A 19337-nucleotide genomic window follows, 5' to 3' on the forward strand; every position below is an offset into this window, starting at 1 on the left:
TCAGTGATGGGAATGTTGAGGTGATGATGTTTTTAATGTAGAGCTTAAGTGATGTGAATTTGTACAACTCTGGCATTGAAGCTCCTGAAGTTCCCTAAATAAATATTACTTTATTGTGAGACTAAGCACTTTTCAAAAACCATCAAAACTATCTCACAGTCACTATAAGCCCCTTTTTTTCTATTTAAGATTTTCAGCGTCTAAATTTTATTTTAAAAGGAAATGTAGTTTTCATCATATGCTTCTCTGAAAGACAAATGAGCGAGTCTTTTTGTGTTATTCCCTTACTGAGATACTGCATATCCATTGTCTCAATTTTCCCTGAAAGACAGAAGATAGCCATGGTTACTGCAGGTTTAAAACTGAAAACTGTAAACATCTCCAGGGAGGAAGAGCCTAATTTTAAGGTTATTCAAAAGTTGTGGTATTCCTATGCTGTTTGAGTTGGCAAGGCCAGTGGACTAGAGTCTACTGAAGTGCCCTGAAACTGCTGGATATTTAAGAGATGCTGGAATCCCCAATGGGAAAGTTGCAAAATGGAAGTACCTGTCATTTTGACTGCAAGAGATAGGGCCTGGCTATTGGATCAATCCATAACTCCTGCATCTGGCTGTATGGGAAGGAAGTATGTGGGATTGGATAATACATTGGAAAGTTTTGAAGGTACGTACTCCTCTGGGATCCTGGTTTCAGTCTGTCAGTTGTTTACATAACAAGAATCTAGTCTGTGTTGTTTCCACAGGAGTCCAAACTCTTTCTGCAGTCTGAGGGATGGGGAGGTGCTTTTCCTGGCTGGTAAAGAAAAAGCCAGACAGATGGATCAAGCCTCCTGGTATCACTGTTTTGGTGCCTGTTCAAGGTCTGACAGTGTTGGCACTTCCACCTCCTAATTTCAGGCATTATTTTGTTCTGCACCAAGGCAGTAAATCAGTACGACTAATCCAGTGAGTGCTGTAACAAGGATATCATATACCCACTCCTTTAAACTAACAACAAAACAAACCAGCCACTACTCACAGCTGTTGCTCTCATTATGTACTAACATGATACTGACTTTAATGATAATATTTTTCTTATGTGGCTGGTTTTCACTTACCAGTGCCAAAAGAATAGATTGGCTCTAAGAAGCTGGTTTGGAGCTTTAATTTCTTTCCATGAAAGCAGAGATACCCTCTCCAGACCCTTCGTCCTTACTTATGAGAGAACAGAATATCAACAATTTACTAGTTAAATGAGACACCTCATTCTCAGACCTGTGCTATAATCACATCACTCTGCTTCTTTTAGCTCACTCTTTTACACATCCAAAATAATATCCCAAACTGTAATATATTATCCTCAATACATGCATGAAATAGAGAAGTATTGTTGTTTCAAAGATAAGGAAACTATATAAGACACCAAGACTATGTAGATAAATTAATTCATGAAGCAGGACAGGGACCGTTCTCTGGTGCTGTGGCCAAATCATATGAAATAGTTCCTACATGTTGGTAAAGTCTCTTCTTGCAAAGTTAAAAAAAAAAACAAAACAAAACCAAGCAACTTGTCATACTGCCATTTGGGAACCATCCACAGCACTTCAAGTAGTACTTGGGAGAATGGGGGTTGGTACAGGCGAAAATCATTCCAGAGGGTGCAGAGAACTAGTAGGCTGTAAAGCACTTGTATAAGTGACTACTCACCTGGATTTTCACTATAGATCAAGACAGGCATCAATATAAATGAGTGAAGAGAGATGAGCATCTTCAGGAAAGTGACCCATCTCATCCTAAACCAGGCTATTCCAGAGGGTAGTTTATCTCACTGTCTAATTCTGTTGGCTATATAGGCAACCTACAGAATTAATTTAGACAGCATGTGTAACAGCTGAACAGATTAAATTTAGTGACATGAATAGTCTCTGAACATACAAGAGATGTACATCAGTGCAAACCCAAACTTTGTTGTTTATCTGACTTATTAGTCTAAGTCTCAGGACTATATTGCATTTCACCCCAATTAGCTGCAGGAAGCACAATACAAAAACATATACTTGCTTGTCAAAGAGCTCAGTCTCCAGCTGTATTTTGGTGATATCCAGTTCTGACTCTAACTGAGCTGCTCTGTTTCTGAGGTGAGTAAAATCTTGATTCTGCACAGCACTGTGAAGTCCATGCACATTAATTAGATAGCAACTCTAATTCTCCAAGCATGTAGCCACATGCAATTATTCAAAATTAAAAGGGAAGCTATACCATGCAATTGAGATTAAGAACATTTTTTTGGAGCAAAATATAACACTATGCAGAAAAGTCTGTTAGGGTATAACTGAGGAATCAAAAGCAGGTTTTTGGTATCTTCTGCTATTAAGGTAGTCAAGCTACACTGGCCATTTGAAAATGCAGCTAGATATAAAACCACCTCTGTTTAAATACACTTGGAAAGAATGATAGAAATGGCAATACTCTCCTGGTCATTTACGCACAGATTATTTTCTACCAAAGCAAGCTGTTCCTTGAGAAATTGAATTTCAGTGTCTTTCTCTTGCTTTGCTCTCTGTGACCGAAATGCTTTCTCACAATTGGACACAAGCACAGATTCCAGGTTTTTCATAGATGCTCTTTCATTTCCCAGCTGTTCTCTTAGCAGCTCTGTTTCAGAACGGTATTACTCACACTTACTCTGCAGATAAATAAAGATTTTAAGGTTTCAGATGTATGTTTATTAAGCTTACTGGCATTCTATTGGGGTAACCTTTAAAAAAAAAAGATAAAAATAGAAAGGGAAGTCTGGGATCAATGATAAAATTTGCTTTCTCTCCAAGATGGGTGATTAGTTCCATATCTTCCCAATCAAAATCCTCTGTCAGATTTATAAAATCATCAATTTATATCTTGATATAAATGTACTTGATACAAATGACAAAATACTATGAAATATATGGATCACTGGATTCTGTAGACAGACTCACTACAGAAGAGGAAGGAAGTTTCACATTTTTTTGAGGCAAAAAACTATTTTTTAACTGTTTGGATGCAGGAAATAACATGGTACTACAAACTGGTACCAGCATCATCAGCAGAGTGAGATTACACTTATTTTACTTACAGGAGCATCAAGAATAAACCAGGGGAAAAAGAAAAATGAAAAAATAAAAAAAAGAGATTAAATATCTATATATCTTGGAGGAACTTAAAAAAGAATACCCATAAAACCTAGTATATTCCACTGCAAAGGGAACGATGGACATACCTGAGCCATAACTACACACACATATAAAAAAAATAATTCCAGAGGCTGAGAATCAGGAAAATCAGTATTGGGTCAGCTACACAGACAAAGAAAGCTGCCTCTTTTAATCTTAGCATAAGTAAACTGGATGCTATTTTCCCTTCATCTTTTCATGTATGCATTATAGTCTGTCTAAGTGAGTCTGTTTGGGGTGCTGCAACACTTTTATCTGTGTTTTACTCAAGCCTAGTTTACATTAAGCACAATAATGCTTAGCCAAAGGTCATGGGAAATCTATGAACTGAGACATCTTAACAAACACTCCACCTCTCCAGCACATTCCTCAGAAATTTCAGAAGATAACCACTTGTATGTTCAAAGGAGAAAGATACTGGAAAAACTCAGATGATAGGCCAACAGAGAGGAAAAAAAAAAGAAAAAAGAAAGAAAAAGACATTTATCAAAGCAAAAGTCAATTTTTTTTTTTCTTTTACCAAACGTAACTGAAAGGTTTCTTCATTCTGAAACATCCCATTTTCTATGAACTGTCACTCAAAAATCTAGTTCCTTTGCAGAGAAACAGTTTTGATATTCTACATTTGTATTTCAAAACAAAAGAATACTGAAAACTGTAGACAAAGAAGATGTAGGAAAATAAACAGTATTAGAAACATTGAAAGAACAATATTATTCAGAATCAGGTTTACTTTCCACTTCTGAATATAAATATGCTGCAATCTAGTAATGTAGATTCTGCACTGGAATATTGTGTAAAGTAAGAGCCTTATCTGAAGGTTATACATGGCTGATGAAAGACTAGTGGTTGAAAACATATTTTTCAACTAGTGGTTGAAAAATGATTGAAAATTTCCCAACTTCTGACTTTTCTCCAACTGTCCAACTGCATTTCTGCAGTTTTCTTTCCTGAAAGTGTTGCTGTTCTCCACAGTCCCAGCAATCCCCTTCACAGAAGGATCCAGGGAGTCTGCCATATTAGATCTCAAAAAAGTTTCAGATAAATGTCATATGCTGGAACCCTTCCCTATCAAAAGAATCATAGAGGATTTCACAAGGATACAAAAGACATCACACACATTTGGCTGGAAGTGATAACCAAATGGGAAACAGCAGCTTTACCCACTGTGTTTGCAAAAGGTATAAAGGTTAAAAGAGACTGCTGGAAGCAGTCTTATTCTTGTAAAGAACAAGAAATCATCTCAGTTGGAGCAGAGGATGGACAGGTCAGTGATAGAATCACACTGAAAATACCTGAATAATCTGAGTGGGTATAAACAACTTTTCAAAGTTTATCCAAGCTGAGTTTTAAAAAATTTGTGTATCACACATTAATTTTGTAGTTTTTGTAAAAATCAAGGTCAACAAAACCTGACTTTAAAGGGAAATTAAGAAAAGATTGAAGATATTGATACTTCCTAAAACAGTCAATCATTTTAAAGTCCATGTCAAGTTTCATTGCTAATAAACAGCTCCAGCTATTCTGCTTACCTAGAAACTAGCTGTAAAATCCAAGATATCTTTCATGAAACCAATAGTAATTTTAAGCCCTGACTTTTGAGTATTCATAGTAAAGCCCTGCAAAGGAGTGAAGCAGACTCCTTTTCAAAGAGTGTACAACACAAGCCCTTTGAGGAGTATGCCCCTGAGAAATGCCAAATTAAACATTTAAAAAATTGAAAAAGTGATCATTCATGATCCTAAAGTATATTTGGATCCCTTAAGCATAACATTAACATAAACTTATTTTTCTAATATATTTCACATACCCTTTCTACCTTCTCTGCTGTGGAAATGAAATGCTAATTTAATTGTTCTTTGATTGCATCTAGCTTAATGCAAATTTCTTGTGTAGATGTGACATTTGCAAATACAGAGCCTCTCTTCCAACGTATGTTTTGAGGCTCTCCACCCATTTTCACAAGAGAGTTGCTTAAGGCAGAAATAGAACATTTGTACGCTGCTTCTGTTGTTAAAAGCTACAGTAAAGCAATATCAAACTCTACTAAAAAAAAGAATTAAAACCGCTTCCAAAATCCTACGAAATATCTCTATGTAATTGTGGCAAATTTTATGAGGCCACAGTAATTTATTCTACAATAAACTTTAAAGTTATTTCTTTAAATAACTCCTGTATAAAAAAACTAGAAGAGTTCTTGCTTCTGACAGCAAAATTAGCTACTGACATTTTATACTCTCTTCCTAGAATTCTACTCCTGCAGAATTAATAAGGTTGAAAATTCTGCCACGGACCACATTTTATTTTCAGATGAGATCCTCTTATTTTAGCAATAAAATTTGGTTTTGTATGTAGATGAATGCTGATATTCTGTCAGTCATATTTATACTGTTGTCATGTGTGAATTCAGGTATGAGTAAAAGATGAGAGAATCACATTAAAGAGGAGTGCACAAGGCAGCAGCAGCAGGTCTGACTAAAAGCATTAAGAATTTTGTACATTTAAAATTAACATAACCTAGGTTTTTCCTTTTTAAAAAATGCCTGTACTGTGCCCAGTGATACTTACATTCCTGGTCAGTCACTTTCAACTCAAGTTTCAGAAGGTGGCAGAATGAGTGTGGAAGGTTAACAGAGCAAAGTGAGAGGTGAGGCACTGTGATTTGCTTGAAGAATTTGCTAGAAACGACATCCAAAGGGATTATTATATGGGAGCACATCACATTAATTCTAGCTCCGTCTCACCTGAAAAAAAGCACAAGGAATACAGAGCACTGCTGAGCACATTAAGATTTTTGAATATAAACGTCTGTGTTCTAGATACATGCCTTGCATGTAACTGTATGAACCGGAATATGGCATCTGGAATTTGGACCCAATATGTTGACATAGTGTTCATGAAGAGACCTGTTTATTCCTATACTTAATAGCAGGCATGTTGGGAGGAATTAGAAAGATGAAACATCTGCTGGTTTCAGGCTTGTTGCACAAACTAGGACCATGTACCAGTTTTATTATATCTTTAAGGAATGTGAAAATCTGCCACACCATCCTCATGTGCTGTTTAGTTACTGCTGCATTTTCATCCACTTTCTGAACAGCAACAGTTTTGTTCCTCTAGAGTATCTGATGTTCTTGAGTAGCTCTCAGCAGCTTATGTGTTATTCAGGAAGCAGAGATGATCTGTAACAAAAACTGGAGAACCCCAAAACCATGTTTATATACTCGCAACATATTTCCAAAGCCAAGCCATGAATTTTCCTTTAAGTTCTTCAGATTTTCAGAGGCTCTTTGGGACATCTAAAGCAGTGGAAAGAAGGTTGAGAAGCTCAATGCAAGAAGAGCAGGGACAGGAACATGACAGGTGACAAAGCACTTGACATGTTTCAGGTATGCTGTGGAGTTGTGTGTGACTTTATGCCTTCATTCATTCCAAACATGAGAGCATTTAATTTTTTTGTTTTTCTTGAAATTTGCTATTATTTTTTTAAAGATATTTTTTCTGGAATTTTAATCATATTATTATATAAAGTCACAATCATACAGTTCATGGTGGAAAATCTCTCTTAAACAGAAGTGGAATTAAACATAATTTTAAAATACTACTAGACCATTTCAAGGGTGAACTACGGAAAGAAGGATTTCAACTCACTTGCTCCATCTGTGTTTCAATGGACTCTATTTTCCCTTTCCAACTGTGGCTCTCAGACTCTGCACGGACCAGTGCCAGTGTAACAGGAAAAGCCTGTTTCTGCTTCATGGCATTTTGCTTCCCAACTTTCTCCTTGTTCACGGGCTTTGTGATAATTCTCCAAGAGCTCACAGTTCTCTCTCCCAACACGTAAAGCTTGTTTATTTAATAATTTACAGTAAGCTCCACAAAATAGGGATATTTATAGATCTACAGATACAGTATTGGATATTAACTTTCCACTGAAAATTTTGCCATTTAGCCAAAACATTGAGAGACTTCTCAAGAACCAGAATTTTGTTCAAGATGACTACATTTTAATGGGCAAAAGATATCTGTTCAGAATTGCTAGGATACATTAGACATGCAAGGTACAGAAATATAATGCAGTAATATGTCTTTTTACTTTAATCCCATAAAGTAATGAAGACAAAAGAGTTCCACGTCTCTGTATTATTCCGTCTGGTTCTTTAAGTTTAATAAACACACACGTGTGTGTATATATATAACCACAATGAAATATACTACATTAATTTTGCACTGCAGAAATAGCTATGAAAATGTGTTCAAACAACTAAAACCAAATTAATAGAATGCAAACAAGTTTTGGCTAGGAAGCAAATTCTTCCATGGAGATGTCATTAAAATTTCATTTTCAGTTAAAAACCAACAGTTTTAATTTGTATACTCACTTCTGACTTCAGCACATGCTTCAGCCTGAAAATAACTGTTTTGAATCCTGGGCTTTCAATTTCGTATCATCAAGCTCGATTTGGTACTTTGCAAGTTTTTTATATAGTACCTATGAAGAAAGGTTTTTTCCATAAGGTTTAAGTATACTGCTTGTACCTTAAAAAAACCAGTTAGTGTGTATCTAAGGTCTAGGGCTATATTAACTAGTTTTTTAAAGGCTATGTAAAATTCAAATTATGTGTATTTCTATAAACCAAATTTTTCATTCACGAAAAATATTTTTTTTAACTTATAAATAATGCTAAATCTTCTTAGAATGAAGAAAAACATCCATAAAGGAATGTAGCAGTTAAGAAGAAAAATACTGCTGGTTTATTTAGCAGCTAGATTGTCAAAACAAAACAGCCTATCCCATTTAACAAGCAGAGCTCAGTCAGTTCCATCTTTTTTTACATTACAGTTTTCAAAAGCCTACATTTTAAAAAGCAGAAGACAGATAAAAAATTAAGTAACTTAATTATTAATGAATTGCTTATATCCTAATTAATTAAGTCTTTAACTCCCAATCAGGAGAAATAAAGCCACAAGTATTTGGAGAACAGACAGAATTTCTGACAACTATTGCTTGAGAAAGAGAACTGAAGAAGGAAAAAAAACTGCAGAAAGGCTGTCTTGAACTGCACAGTTCAGAAAATTCTGTGCAAAATTCCTAGGAGAACTCAGCTGCAAGAACTGGGGGAAGGTGTGGTGGTGTGGGGGAAGACTATGGAGAAACACCTATTCCTGTTGCAAAAAGGCTTTGAGTTACTGAGAAAGGTGTTCTGGAAATTTGTGAACTTTTCCAGTAGATCCAAGAAAAGAAATTATATATAATTTAAATATAATATATAAATTTATATAATATATAATATTATATAAATATAATTTATATAATACTTTAAATAATTGGAGTATCACCTCAATTAATGGAAGAGCTTAGAGGAACCAATACATACTCTAGAGGCCATCCTACTAAAAAGTATTTTATCCTGTAGGACCAAGATTTTTTGTTTCCAACTGCTTCTGCAAGTGTCCAGGTATTGCAAAGAACACTGTGAAGCTTTCAAAAGTACCTGGGAGCAACAGTAAGCTGCATTTTGTACCAGATGACATCATCCTTATCAACCGTGATTCCAGGAGAAGGTGAAGAAGTGATTCCCTGGTGAACCTTTGGCAGTCAAAGCCACTACCAACCTCACCTTTTCTGGGAGGGCACTTAAGAGAAACAATTAATATGTTTGGGAGAAAAGTTATTTAGAATGCAAGTGGTCTCACCTAAATTGTGGTCTCACCTAAGAATTAAGCACCTGATCAAAAGCCATTAGCTATACTACCTCTATAATAAAGGGTGAGAGGTAAAATTAATTTTACTTAAAAACTGGGATAGGATGAATGTCCTGGAGAACTTTTCATCACTTAAAAGGGAGCCTTAATGACTTAAAATTTTTACATACCTAACATCAGGTGCAGTTAATTTGCTCCTTTAAAACTGAGCAGCACTTCTAAGGGAACATAAAGTCAAGCAAGCAGTAGAATAAGTACACAGATCAAATACCAGGAAATCTAAATTAAGGCAAGAAGCTGAAGAAAAAGAAGAAAATCCATAACATTACAGTGAGGAACTCCTACAGATATTAGGCTAAATTTCTAGCTGCTTGGAAAACATATCAGTGTAGAAGTATTGTGTGTGCATGAGATGACACTTGAAATATTTTAACTACTTTCACTAGGAACTGGACTGAGATAAATAACACAGTAGATAATGTAAGACAGTATTATAAGCCACTATCTTTCATCCAAAAGCCGCTCTTGAAGAAACATAAATACAATACTTCTAATAAAGTTTAGAACCTCATTAAAATGTGTATTGTGTTGAATTATTAGCAAGTCAAAGTCATAAGCTTTTATGTACTATAGGCCAGTCACAGCACGCTGTAAGAAATACTTGCTGCTTCCTTTATAGTACTTTTCCATGTAAGTGATAATTATAGCTGCCTCATTGTTTTTACTTCAAGATCAGGGAAAAAAACCCACTAATTAGCTGTTCCTCAAGACAAATATCCAAACCACTGCGTAAGAATAGCTGGTCCTCTTTATACAAGTGAGCTGAGCAATAAGGGGAAAATTTGGGTTTGAAACATGAACTAAAAACTAGTCCTGGAATTATTTCAGGTGAGGACCCACCAATTCTCAGTGCTATTTGTAAAAGACACCATCTTTTCTTTCTAGTCAAGGGTTCCCTCTACAAATATACCTGAATTTCTTGCTTAATATTAGAAAGATGCTCTTGTAATCTGTTGTTCTCCTGAGCTAATGATTCTCTGTTCTTGTTAGTCTGAGTTCTTTGTTGGTTCCTTGCAGCTGCTGGTACAAACTGGTGATACCCTTCTCACGGAGACTTCTTCAGCAGATTTTCTAAGCAGCAAATAAAAAATTGTTCAGGTACTACAATACTGCCCAACCAAATATAAATTATAGCTTTTCCAGTGTTTTTCAAGTCATGAAACAAAGCTGTAACATATTAGCACACCCTATGATTCCATTTTTTATTTAAAGCTATAAATCAATCAAAATTTTATAATGATCTTGAATTTTTGTCCTCTACCTTGTGGAATGCTCCAACTCTGAAATCAGGATCTTGAAATCTGAAATATTTCTCCTTTAAAAGAAATGCAAAATTAAAATATCTCTCACCACTGCTGAGTATAAATGTGAAAAAATTGAAAGAATATGATATTACTCTTTATTCAGCTAGCTGAATAAATTCCTATTTAATGCAAAATGGATTGTGATTTTCCAAGTTTCATCATATACTGTTTAGAGCTGAAAGTTCTTCTCTTTTTTTTAATTTAGCAAATAAAGGAACAAATGTTATCTTCTTGCAGAATATAATAAATTTAATTAAATTTTTATATCCTTTGTTTATCCAAATATAGCATTTGGCTCAAAGTCACAAACCTAAATGATGTCTTCTGCCTATTAGGTAAGTTAACACAGCTCTTCCACAATGAATAAACTACTAGTCTGGTAGTTTTTAATTGATAAAAAAGAAGTCCATCAGAAAGTATATTACTTTTCCTCCCTTGTCTTTGGACACAGATACTAAGAGAAGCATAGGCTTAGAAAATGTCTTTTACTAGAGACACAAGAGGTAAGAGACAGCCATCTCTTCTCTAAAACAGACACAATTTTACACTTTACTGTTTGAAAAATGCAAAGTCAGTGCTTACGGAAAGATGTGCTGCAATCATTTTTCTTTAAGATTTTGTTAAAAATCAATGCAAATTCTTGCATTAATCCACAGCAGCTTAAAAATACCTTGTTTAGTTTATCCTAAATCAACATCCATGTCACTTAGGCTGAAGTGAAAAGTCCAGTTTCATAACTAATAACTGAGCAGCTCCATTATATAGATTGAAATCACACTGTGCAATAAACCTTAAGATGAAAAGAACATATTTCAGATGTTTTTTCAATGACAAGCAAGGCAATATTATTCAGAATCCTACATCTTTCACATCACAGGACCCCAAGGAAGAACTGAGGCTAACTTTTACGACAAACAAAATATTTTTTTGGCTAATTTTTTCCACTTCAGGAGAGTAGGTAAAGTCTCCTCTCTCGGTAAGTATAACTGATACAAAATACAAAACTGAGATGATCAGCGCAGGTCAAACCTACCGCTGTTGGAGTCAACATGAGTTTCATTGCTGCCCTTAAACTGAAGCAGAACTAGACCAGCACACAGCACTGTTGTAGACACCAATGTAAGGTAGGTGTGATGGCCCAACAGATCCCCCTATTTACCTTTTGTCTCTATTTAAATATTAGAACATACTTTAATTGCCAGGCTTTCCTCAGAAGTAGCAATGCTCTCTCTCCCTTCTTCCACACAGTCTTGCAAAGATGGCTTCTCCTTATTAAGTTGCGCAATTGCTTCTTTCAAAGCACAGATGTCTTCTTGTTGTAAAAGACTTTGTCTTGAAAAGTTTTCTGGATGCAATCAGAAGGGTCTCACTTTTTATTAATTCAACCCATTTGAATTTAAAATTCTTTTAATACACTTCTAAAGCATAAAAGAAAAAGGCAGAAGTTCCCCTTCAAGAAAGCACTGAAGCATGCACCTTTTCAAAATACAGTAATAATCTATAAATTATACTTACAGAACTGAATTCTTCTTTAGATCAGAGCCTTAAATTACATGTCTCAGAACAAATCTATTTTTCAAGAGCAAATACTTAGATCATTGAAAATAACTTTCTCTGGTATTATAACAAAAGTTTAAACAGAATTACTATGGACAGAAGCAACATGTAGACTGCAGCATGTAATTACAGATGAAGTAAGAGACTGTTTTCCTGATACTACCCAGGAGGTAATAAACTGTGAGGAGTAGCTGATACACCAGAGAGTCATGCTGCCATCCGCAGGGACCTTCACCAGCTGCAGAAATGGGCTGAGAACAACCTCATGAAGTTCAATAAACAGAATTCCTGAAGCTAGGGAGGAACAGCCCCTGTCACCAGTCACATCGGGGGCCACCCAGCTGGAGAGCAGCTTGGCAGGAAGGCTGGGGGTCCTGATGGGCACCATGTTGAACATGAGCCACCAATGTGCCCTTGCTGTAAAGAAGGCAAGTGGTATCTTGCTCTGCATTAGGGAAAGTATCACCATTCTACAGCTGTAGTTTTGGAAGAACACATTCCTTGGCACTACGGGAATAAAAATCCTTCTATTCATCTCTGTTACTCCCATAATATAAAAAAGGTGCAACATACAGTACAGGATACATACTACAATATACTATAAAGTATGTTTTCCTAATTTCCACCATCAGTATTTTACAGTGCTGGGAGGTGCTACCACTGCCTTAGTGAATCACAAATACAACTGATGTGCTCAGACACTGCACACTGATACTAGCACATGCTGTTCAGCTGACAGCATGTGTTGTCACTGAAACTTACATTTGCCAGAGCTCTGTCACATAATTTTAAAATGCAAAAACCTTTCAATAATGAAAGAAAACTAAAGTTTTGCACTCAAAATGTTAAAACTTTCAGAAGTATATTTATTTGCATTCAACACCTTTTCTTCCAACCCATTAAAAAAAAAAGAAGACAACTGCAGAATATTAAAATTAGCCTATTGAATTCCATTATAAAAATTGGATCTGCCACTCACCAGCTTTTTCATCTAAAAGCATAATTTTCTCTTGACTAAGTTGCATTTCAAGATTTTTCTTCACAAGGCTTCACTGAGTCCCTGAAAGACTCAGTTATGTCTTTTCATTCAATAAACTGGAAAAGCAGAAGCATTAAACAGGAGAGTTCAGACATTGGTATATTAATTTTTTTTTCTTTTGGAAAGGTCATTAAAATTGCAAAAGATAGGAAAATTGAAATTTTTCTGTCTATTTTAGACTATTTGGGATATTTTATTAATGTTAACTTTAATCTCAGTATATTAAATTCTGAATAATCCTGTAAAGGATTACAGAAAAGTAAGAAGAATTCTTTGCAACAGGTGCAATATAAATTATAAAATAAAATATAAATAAAATATAAAACAGTCACAAAAATAATTAAAATAAAAATCATCCCCTGGGATATCCATTGGAATGCCCGACCTGTTTCAAGTTGTAACCAAATTATCTGTTCAAATGTAGTAATATTAATGACAAACACTGTTCAAGAAACTGGAAAGAATTACCAGTCTGGTTTGGGAGTGTAAAGAAAAAGACCTTTCAGTAGCAGCAACTAGTTTTCAACAATTCAACAGTATTCATGAATGTGACAATTTATTATAAAGCAGCACTTGCTGATCTATGTTTTATTCCCTAAAGGCTTTGATTGAGTCTAGTCCTACCATGCTTCTGAACATGGTTAGGAATTCCAGCTGAGCAGCAGACCATAGGCCCTATGCAAAGATTCAGTTTTATTTCCTCTCATGAAAAGGCTTCAAGACTTAAGAAATGGATCTTTAAAACTAACAACACGACACTCACTGGTTTACGTATGTTTGCCTGTTTCTATATAAAAAACCAGTTTTAATAAATGGAAAGAAAATTGTTCATATGCAATTTACCAAAACTCATCAATCCCCATAGTTTCTAATAGCAAGCTCCTAATTCTAAATTAAGTGAATTTTACTTTTTCACTGAAGATGGTTTCCACCATATCATCATATCAACAAGACAAGAACATTTATATATAAATAAGCAATGAGGAAAACAATTTCATTCCAAAAAGGAGGATGGCTCATAAGCAGCTTTCGTAAATTCCTTTCCCTTTGTGCTATATAACAGTTATGTAAACCAGTGGACACCAGCTGATGTTACTAGTCAAATTAATGCAATTACACACTTTTACTTAACTAAGAGAAACATATTCAGCTTCCTGTCAACTCAGCTCAGTTTCAGAATCCACTGCTTTTCTTGTCAGTCTTTTCATCTCAGTTTCCAGAGAATGGTGTCTTTCATTAGTGCCACTTGGCACATCTGTTCTAACTGTTCACTATCTAACTATAAATATAATCAAACATTAACAGCTGAGGGGAAAAAAAGAGCTGATTTGTAGAATTTATATTATTTCAATTTTTACTCTGTTTTTAGCACAACTCTTTTGCTGAAGAAGAAATGTCCAAGTATCTCATTTACTCAAGGCCTGACTCAGTCTACTGAAGATACTTGGCAAAGAGCTGAAATGTGACTTTCACTTCTTTTGAAGGTAAATCAATTTTCCATCTTTCAGACCTCTGGGAATATTTTCATTTATTCATGTAAATTTTTTGTTGGTAATCATGCCCGAGGGAAAAAATGTTTGTCATTGATCAACATTAAAAGTTTTTAGTGCAAAATAACATAAAAGAAAACATTATTGTGAGTGTATGAAGGAAGAAATCACAGTTTGGGATACAACATGACCAATAATGGCTTTAGGCCTCTATTAAGTTACACACCTATGCCAATAACCGGGTAAAGAAATCACTGTAGAACACTTGCATAAAGCATTATGTAACCAAGTTACCATCATGAGTAACTTCAGGTCTGTAGCTAGGACAAAGAACAGATCCAAAGCCTCCTGCACAAGCTCCAGCAAAGCTGGTTTGAAATATTCAGTTTAAAGAAACCTCTATCTTTTTATTAAAATGCTTACACTTAACATTTGAAAGACTGTCCTTTCTAAATTATTTGAAATACCTCTTTTAAAGTACAAAAATTCTCACCTCATCCCCCTCCTCACTTACCAAATCTTTCAGTACTAATTTCTGTGTTACTATAATCAAAGGTCAGGCCTCTAAGGAGCAAGTCAGTAAGCCTCTGGGATACAGGACCTTTTTCAATACAAGTGCCATAAATTTCATGTTGATGTATCGCCCTCAAAGGGTACCAAAAGAACTGAAGAAATAAGATGATGTACCTAAAACAGGGCTCCCAATACTCACTACAAGTCGTACATAGGCATGTGATTAAAAATCACTTACTACTCAGAGCTATTTCAGCCTACAGTGTATTCTTCATATCAGATGCACTCAGTTTAATATTATAAACTGTGGTATTATATTTATAAGCTTGGTAGGATTTTAGAAGGCTGAGGGGAAAAAGAAGATAAACCAGAATTTGTAACCACAAGATCTAGAAGAAAGATATACTACAGAAATCAATGTTAATTTATTTAAACATCAAGTTCTACCAAGACCGTTAGTAAATTTAAGATTTATATTCATTTTATTAATGTTTTCATTTTCTATTTTAGTGCCATATGTAAGCAAACAGTTGCACACACAAGTACTTAAACCATATTAAATACAACTTGCCAGAACTGAGCAATTACTTTTAGCTTTGAAGCACCAGGTCTTAGTAATACACAGTCATAAGACAATTCACATTTGAATGGACTCCAGGTCTCTAGCCTAAACCCCTGCTCAAAGCAGGGCCAGCTCTGAGGTCAGGCTGCTCAGGGCTTTGTCCAGTCCAGTCCTGAAAATCTCCAAGGCTGGGGACTGCTCAGCTGCCCTCATGAGAAGCAAGTATTTCCTTGTATTCAGCCTGAACCATTCTGGTTTCAATGCATGCCCATTGTTGCTCATCTTTCCACTGAGCACTGCAGTAAAAAGCCTGTTTATGATTTCTTGATGAGTACTGGCAGGCAGGACTTATGTCCCTCTTAAGCCAGTCCTATTTCAGGTGGAACAAGCCTATCCTACCCTGGATATATGAACACTGTGGGTAACAGTGTTGAAAGCTTGGTACAGTCTTAAAATCACAGAATCACAGAATGGTTTCAGTTGGAAGGAACTTCAAAGACCATCTTGTTCCACACCCCCTGCAATGGGCAGGGACAACTTTCATTACACCAGATTGCTGAGTGCTCCATCCAGACTGGTCTTTGAACACTTCCAGGGATGGGACACCCACAGCTTCTCTGGGCAATCTGTTCCAGGGCCTCACCACCCTCACAGTGAAGAATTTCTAACTTGTACCTACTCTAAACCTATCGTCTTCCAGTTTAAAACCATTTCCCCTTGTCCTGTCACTACATGTTCCTGTGAGAAGTCCCTCCCCAGCTCTCTTGTTGATCCCCTTTAGGTACTGGAAGGTGCTAAAATATCTCCTCCAAGTCTTCCCTTCTCCAGGCTGAACAATCCCAACTCTCTCAGCCTGTCTTCATAGGAGAGGTGCTCCAGTCTGCTCTGACCATCTTCGTGGCCTCCTCTGGACTAACTCCAACAGGTCCATGTCCTTATTATGTTGGAGACCCCAGATCTGGACACAGTCCTCCAGGTGATGTCCTACCAGAGCAGAGTAGAGTGGAAATAGTCTTGGTAAATAACATCCACTGCTCTCAGCCTGTTGTTTCCTGATAGCAGTCAGGTTGGTCCTGCAGGATTAACCATGAACATCACCTGTATTATATTTAAAATGCCATAAATAATTATTTTCCCTTACATTATGAACAGTAGTTTCAAGCTCTTCAATTCTCTGTTCCAAATGAGCCTTTTCATTAAATGCAGTTTCTTGGGAAATCTGTATCAAGTAAGAGCAACAACAAAATCACATATAGAACAAGTCTCAATTCACCACAGACTTGTAAAGCAATTAATTCTCAGGACCACAACAGAAATCTGTAGCAACTTTAATTACACTGCTAAGTAGTTTTCATGTTTAAATAACCTGTGGGGTGGGGCTGAGGTGGGATGGAACAGAATCAAACCTGTACCTGCTCCCTGAGGCTATCACATTCTGTAGGCATCCTTCAGAAATCTGACAGTGCTGTGTCCCTTTCTATCTCCATGTGTCTTAATACAGCTTGAGCTATCACAGTGCTTTTGGGAGTCCTGGGGCATTTTATAACTTCCCGATGAAGCTGGGAACTCTCTTCCTGCGCCTGTTTTTTAAAAAAGCAGCATAACAGAAACATGGAATAGATAATCAATATATTACCATGGCCTATGGCTGGTAATGCAGAACATCCCAGAAACTGCGTAATATCAAAGATGTAGTAATCATTTGTGCACACATTCTTTGATTCAGGAAAGGATTTTTAACTCAGGACAGCACTTACAAACTTGCATTGAACTGACAGATTCAAATAACAGAATTTCCATAACTTTTTTTTCTATTTTTTAACAAATACTTTGCATTCTTTCCTTTTTCATACAAAGCCAAAAATATTTTTTCTTGCACATTACCTTGTTATTTCTATTAATCATACAAATATAAATAAAATTACCTGTTCATAAAGATTGACAGTTTTGTTGCTCTCAGCTGTTAAAACTTTGAAGTTACCCTGAATTTCTGCCACATGACACTCATATATTTTCAGTGTTGACTCAAGTTCTTCACGTTCTCTCGGCATTTTCAAGATTCCTGGATCAGAAATCACTCCCTTAAAGAATATGGAGATAGAAAGTTAAAGTAGAGCAATAGAGCTTAAAACACTTGCTAATTATATCTGGTTTCTGTTTACAATCAATTTGTTTTTCTTCCTGGTAGTTACAGCTTTAGTAGTTTAACATGAGATAAACTGACATTCTAAAAAGTACACTCCTCCTCTTCCAAAGTGATTTCCCAAGCTCACCTGGATGAGTAATTGTTTTTTTACATGCTGCCACAAGTAGAGGTTCACTTAGGACTTAAAAATGTGTTTCCTAATACCTGCAACAAATTCTCAGTCTCACATTTATAGCAGTCCTTTTCCAGTGACTTAATAAAGGCATCAAGCCTTGAAGGTGACCTCCCCTGCTTTATCTCAGATTGTTTGTAAAATAACCTGCATTAGCATAAATGAGAGAATGCCTTCACTGAAACAAAACTTTTGTAATTATTGATACTTCAATGTAAAACAGATAAATATACTCTTCAAAATGAAGATGAAGCAGATATCAAATTAAAATAAATATCCACATAATACTTTAAAGTAACTTCTGAATGTCTGTATTTTCTCTTTTTAGTTATATTGCAGAATATGTCTGAATGTCCTTCTAATATGGATCTAACAAGAAAGAAAAGGACATAAAAACTAAATGCTAATTAACTTGAAATATATCTGTTCAAAACTAAGGAGGACAATTAAGTAGATTTGTCCTGGAATATCTAATGAATTTTTAAATATGAAAGGAAGTAGAAGTAGGCCACCATGTTTGTTCAAGGTCCACGAAAGGTGAATTTTTGCCATGGAAATAAAGTAATGTGCAAGTAAGTATTGTTGAATTCCAGAAAGTCATGTAGGGGCCTAAAACGGATTCTGAAGATAAACTGCAACTCTGAAATTCAAAACTGCACATCTAATCCCATTTGTTTAAGAGTAAACTAATTTAATTTTGGGTCTTTACAAAGAGTAATTTCTATAAAGTGATTCCTACAATCAATTTTTTGCATTCATACTAAAATTAGTCATGTCCTAGGTGTACCTCTGATGATAAAGACAGCCTAGATATCTATTACAGTCATCATCACTGTTGACATATCAATTATATTAGGTGAATCCCATCGTAATATTCTGTTCTCTCTGAAAGAGGCACTCTCAGGTTCTGCAGTTATATGCATTGCCCTAGTCCTAGGGAAGGGAACAGATCTGAGCACTCAAGCAGCTGGCACCTTCAGTACCTCACTGAGCACTGAGCACTCAAATCTCCACATAGAATTTACACACAGTATTTGCTCACTCAGAATACTACTTTTACCAACTAGTGAAAGAGCACTTTTTGGAAAACATGATAATATTATATATCCTAAAATATATGCTTACACTATACTTGCCATAAAGTGGTAAGAATTTACTGCTGTGACACATTTCACCACCATCCTCTAAACTGCAAAAACACAACCCCATCACAACTGGGATTCAGCTTCCCATCAGAACCCCTCACTGGTGGCTTCATGCAGCACTAGAGACACCTGCAGCAGCTCTTCCTGCAGGACCAGGAGCACTCAGAGTTAGCAAACGTTTTGGACTGATTAAGCCCCCCAAAACGTGTTTGCGTTCCCAAGCAGTTCAGTGATGAACCACTTCAGATGTTCCTTTCCTCCTTGCTCCCCAGAGCACCCACACGCCCCGCACACCCCGGGACCCGCACGCCCCGCACACCCCGGGCCCCCCGCACGCCCCGGGCCCCCCGCACCCGCACACCCCGGGCTCCCCGCACACCCCACCCCGGGCCCCCCACACCCCGGGCCCCCGCACACCCCGCACACCACCCGGGCCCCCGCACACCCCGGGCCCCC

General features: G+C 36.3%; 1 protein-coding gene across 1 annotated transcript; it reads right to left on the reverse strand.

Moving 5' to 3' along the window:
* Positions 1-19121, reverse strand: TSGA10 (testis specific 10). Its single transcript, XM_039555669.1, is given in 14 exon segments — positions 1-108; positions 2036-2144; positions 2468-2651; positions 3235-3245; positions 5032-5207; positions 6839-7033; positions 11439-11602; positions 12794-12851; positions 13996-14075; positions 14078-14132; positions 16560-16637; positions 16825-16998; positions 17344-17499; positions 18862-19121. Coding segments are annotated over 14 exon segments (1632 nt in total). The 5' UTR covers positions 18946-19121.
* Positions 19122-19337: the final 216 nt, after the last annotated feature.

This window comes from Corvus cornix, chromosome 1, assembly GCF_000738735.6.
Source record: "Corvus cornix cornix isolate S_Up_H32 chromosome 1, ASM73873v5, whole genome shotgun sequence".
In the NCBI taxonomy this organism is placed as follows: domain Eukaryota; kingdom Metazoa; phylum Chordata; class Aves; order Passeriformes; family Corvidae; genus Corvus; species Corvus cornix.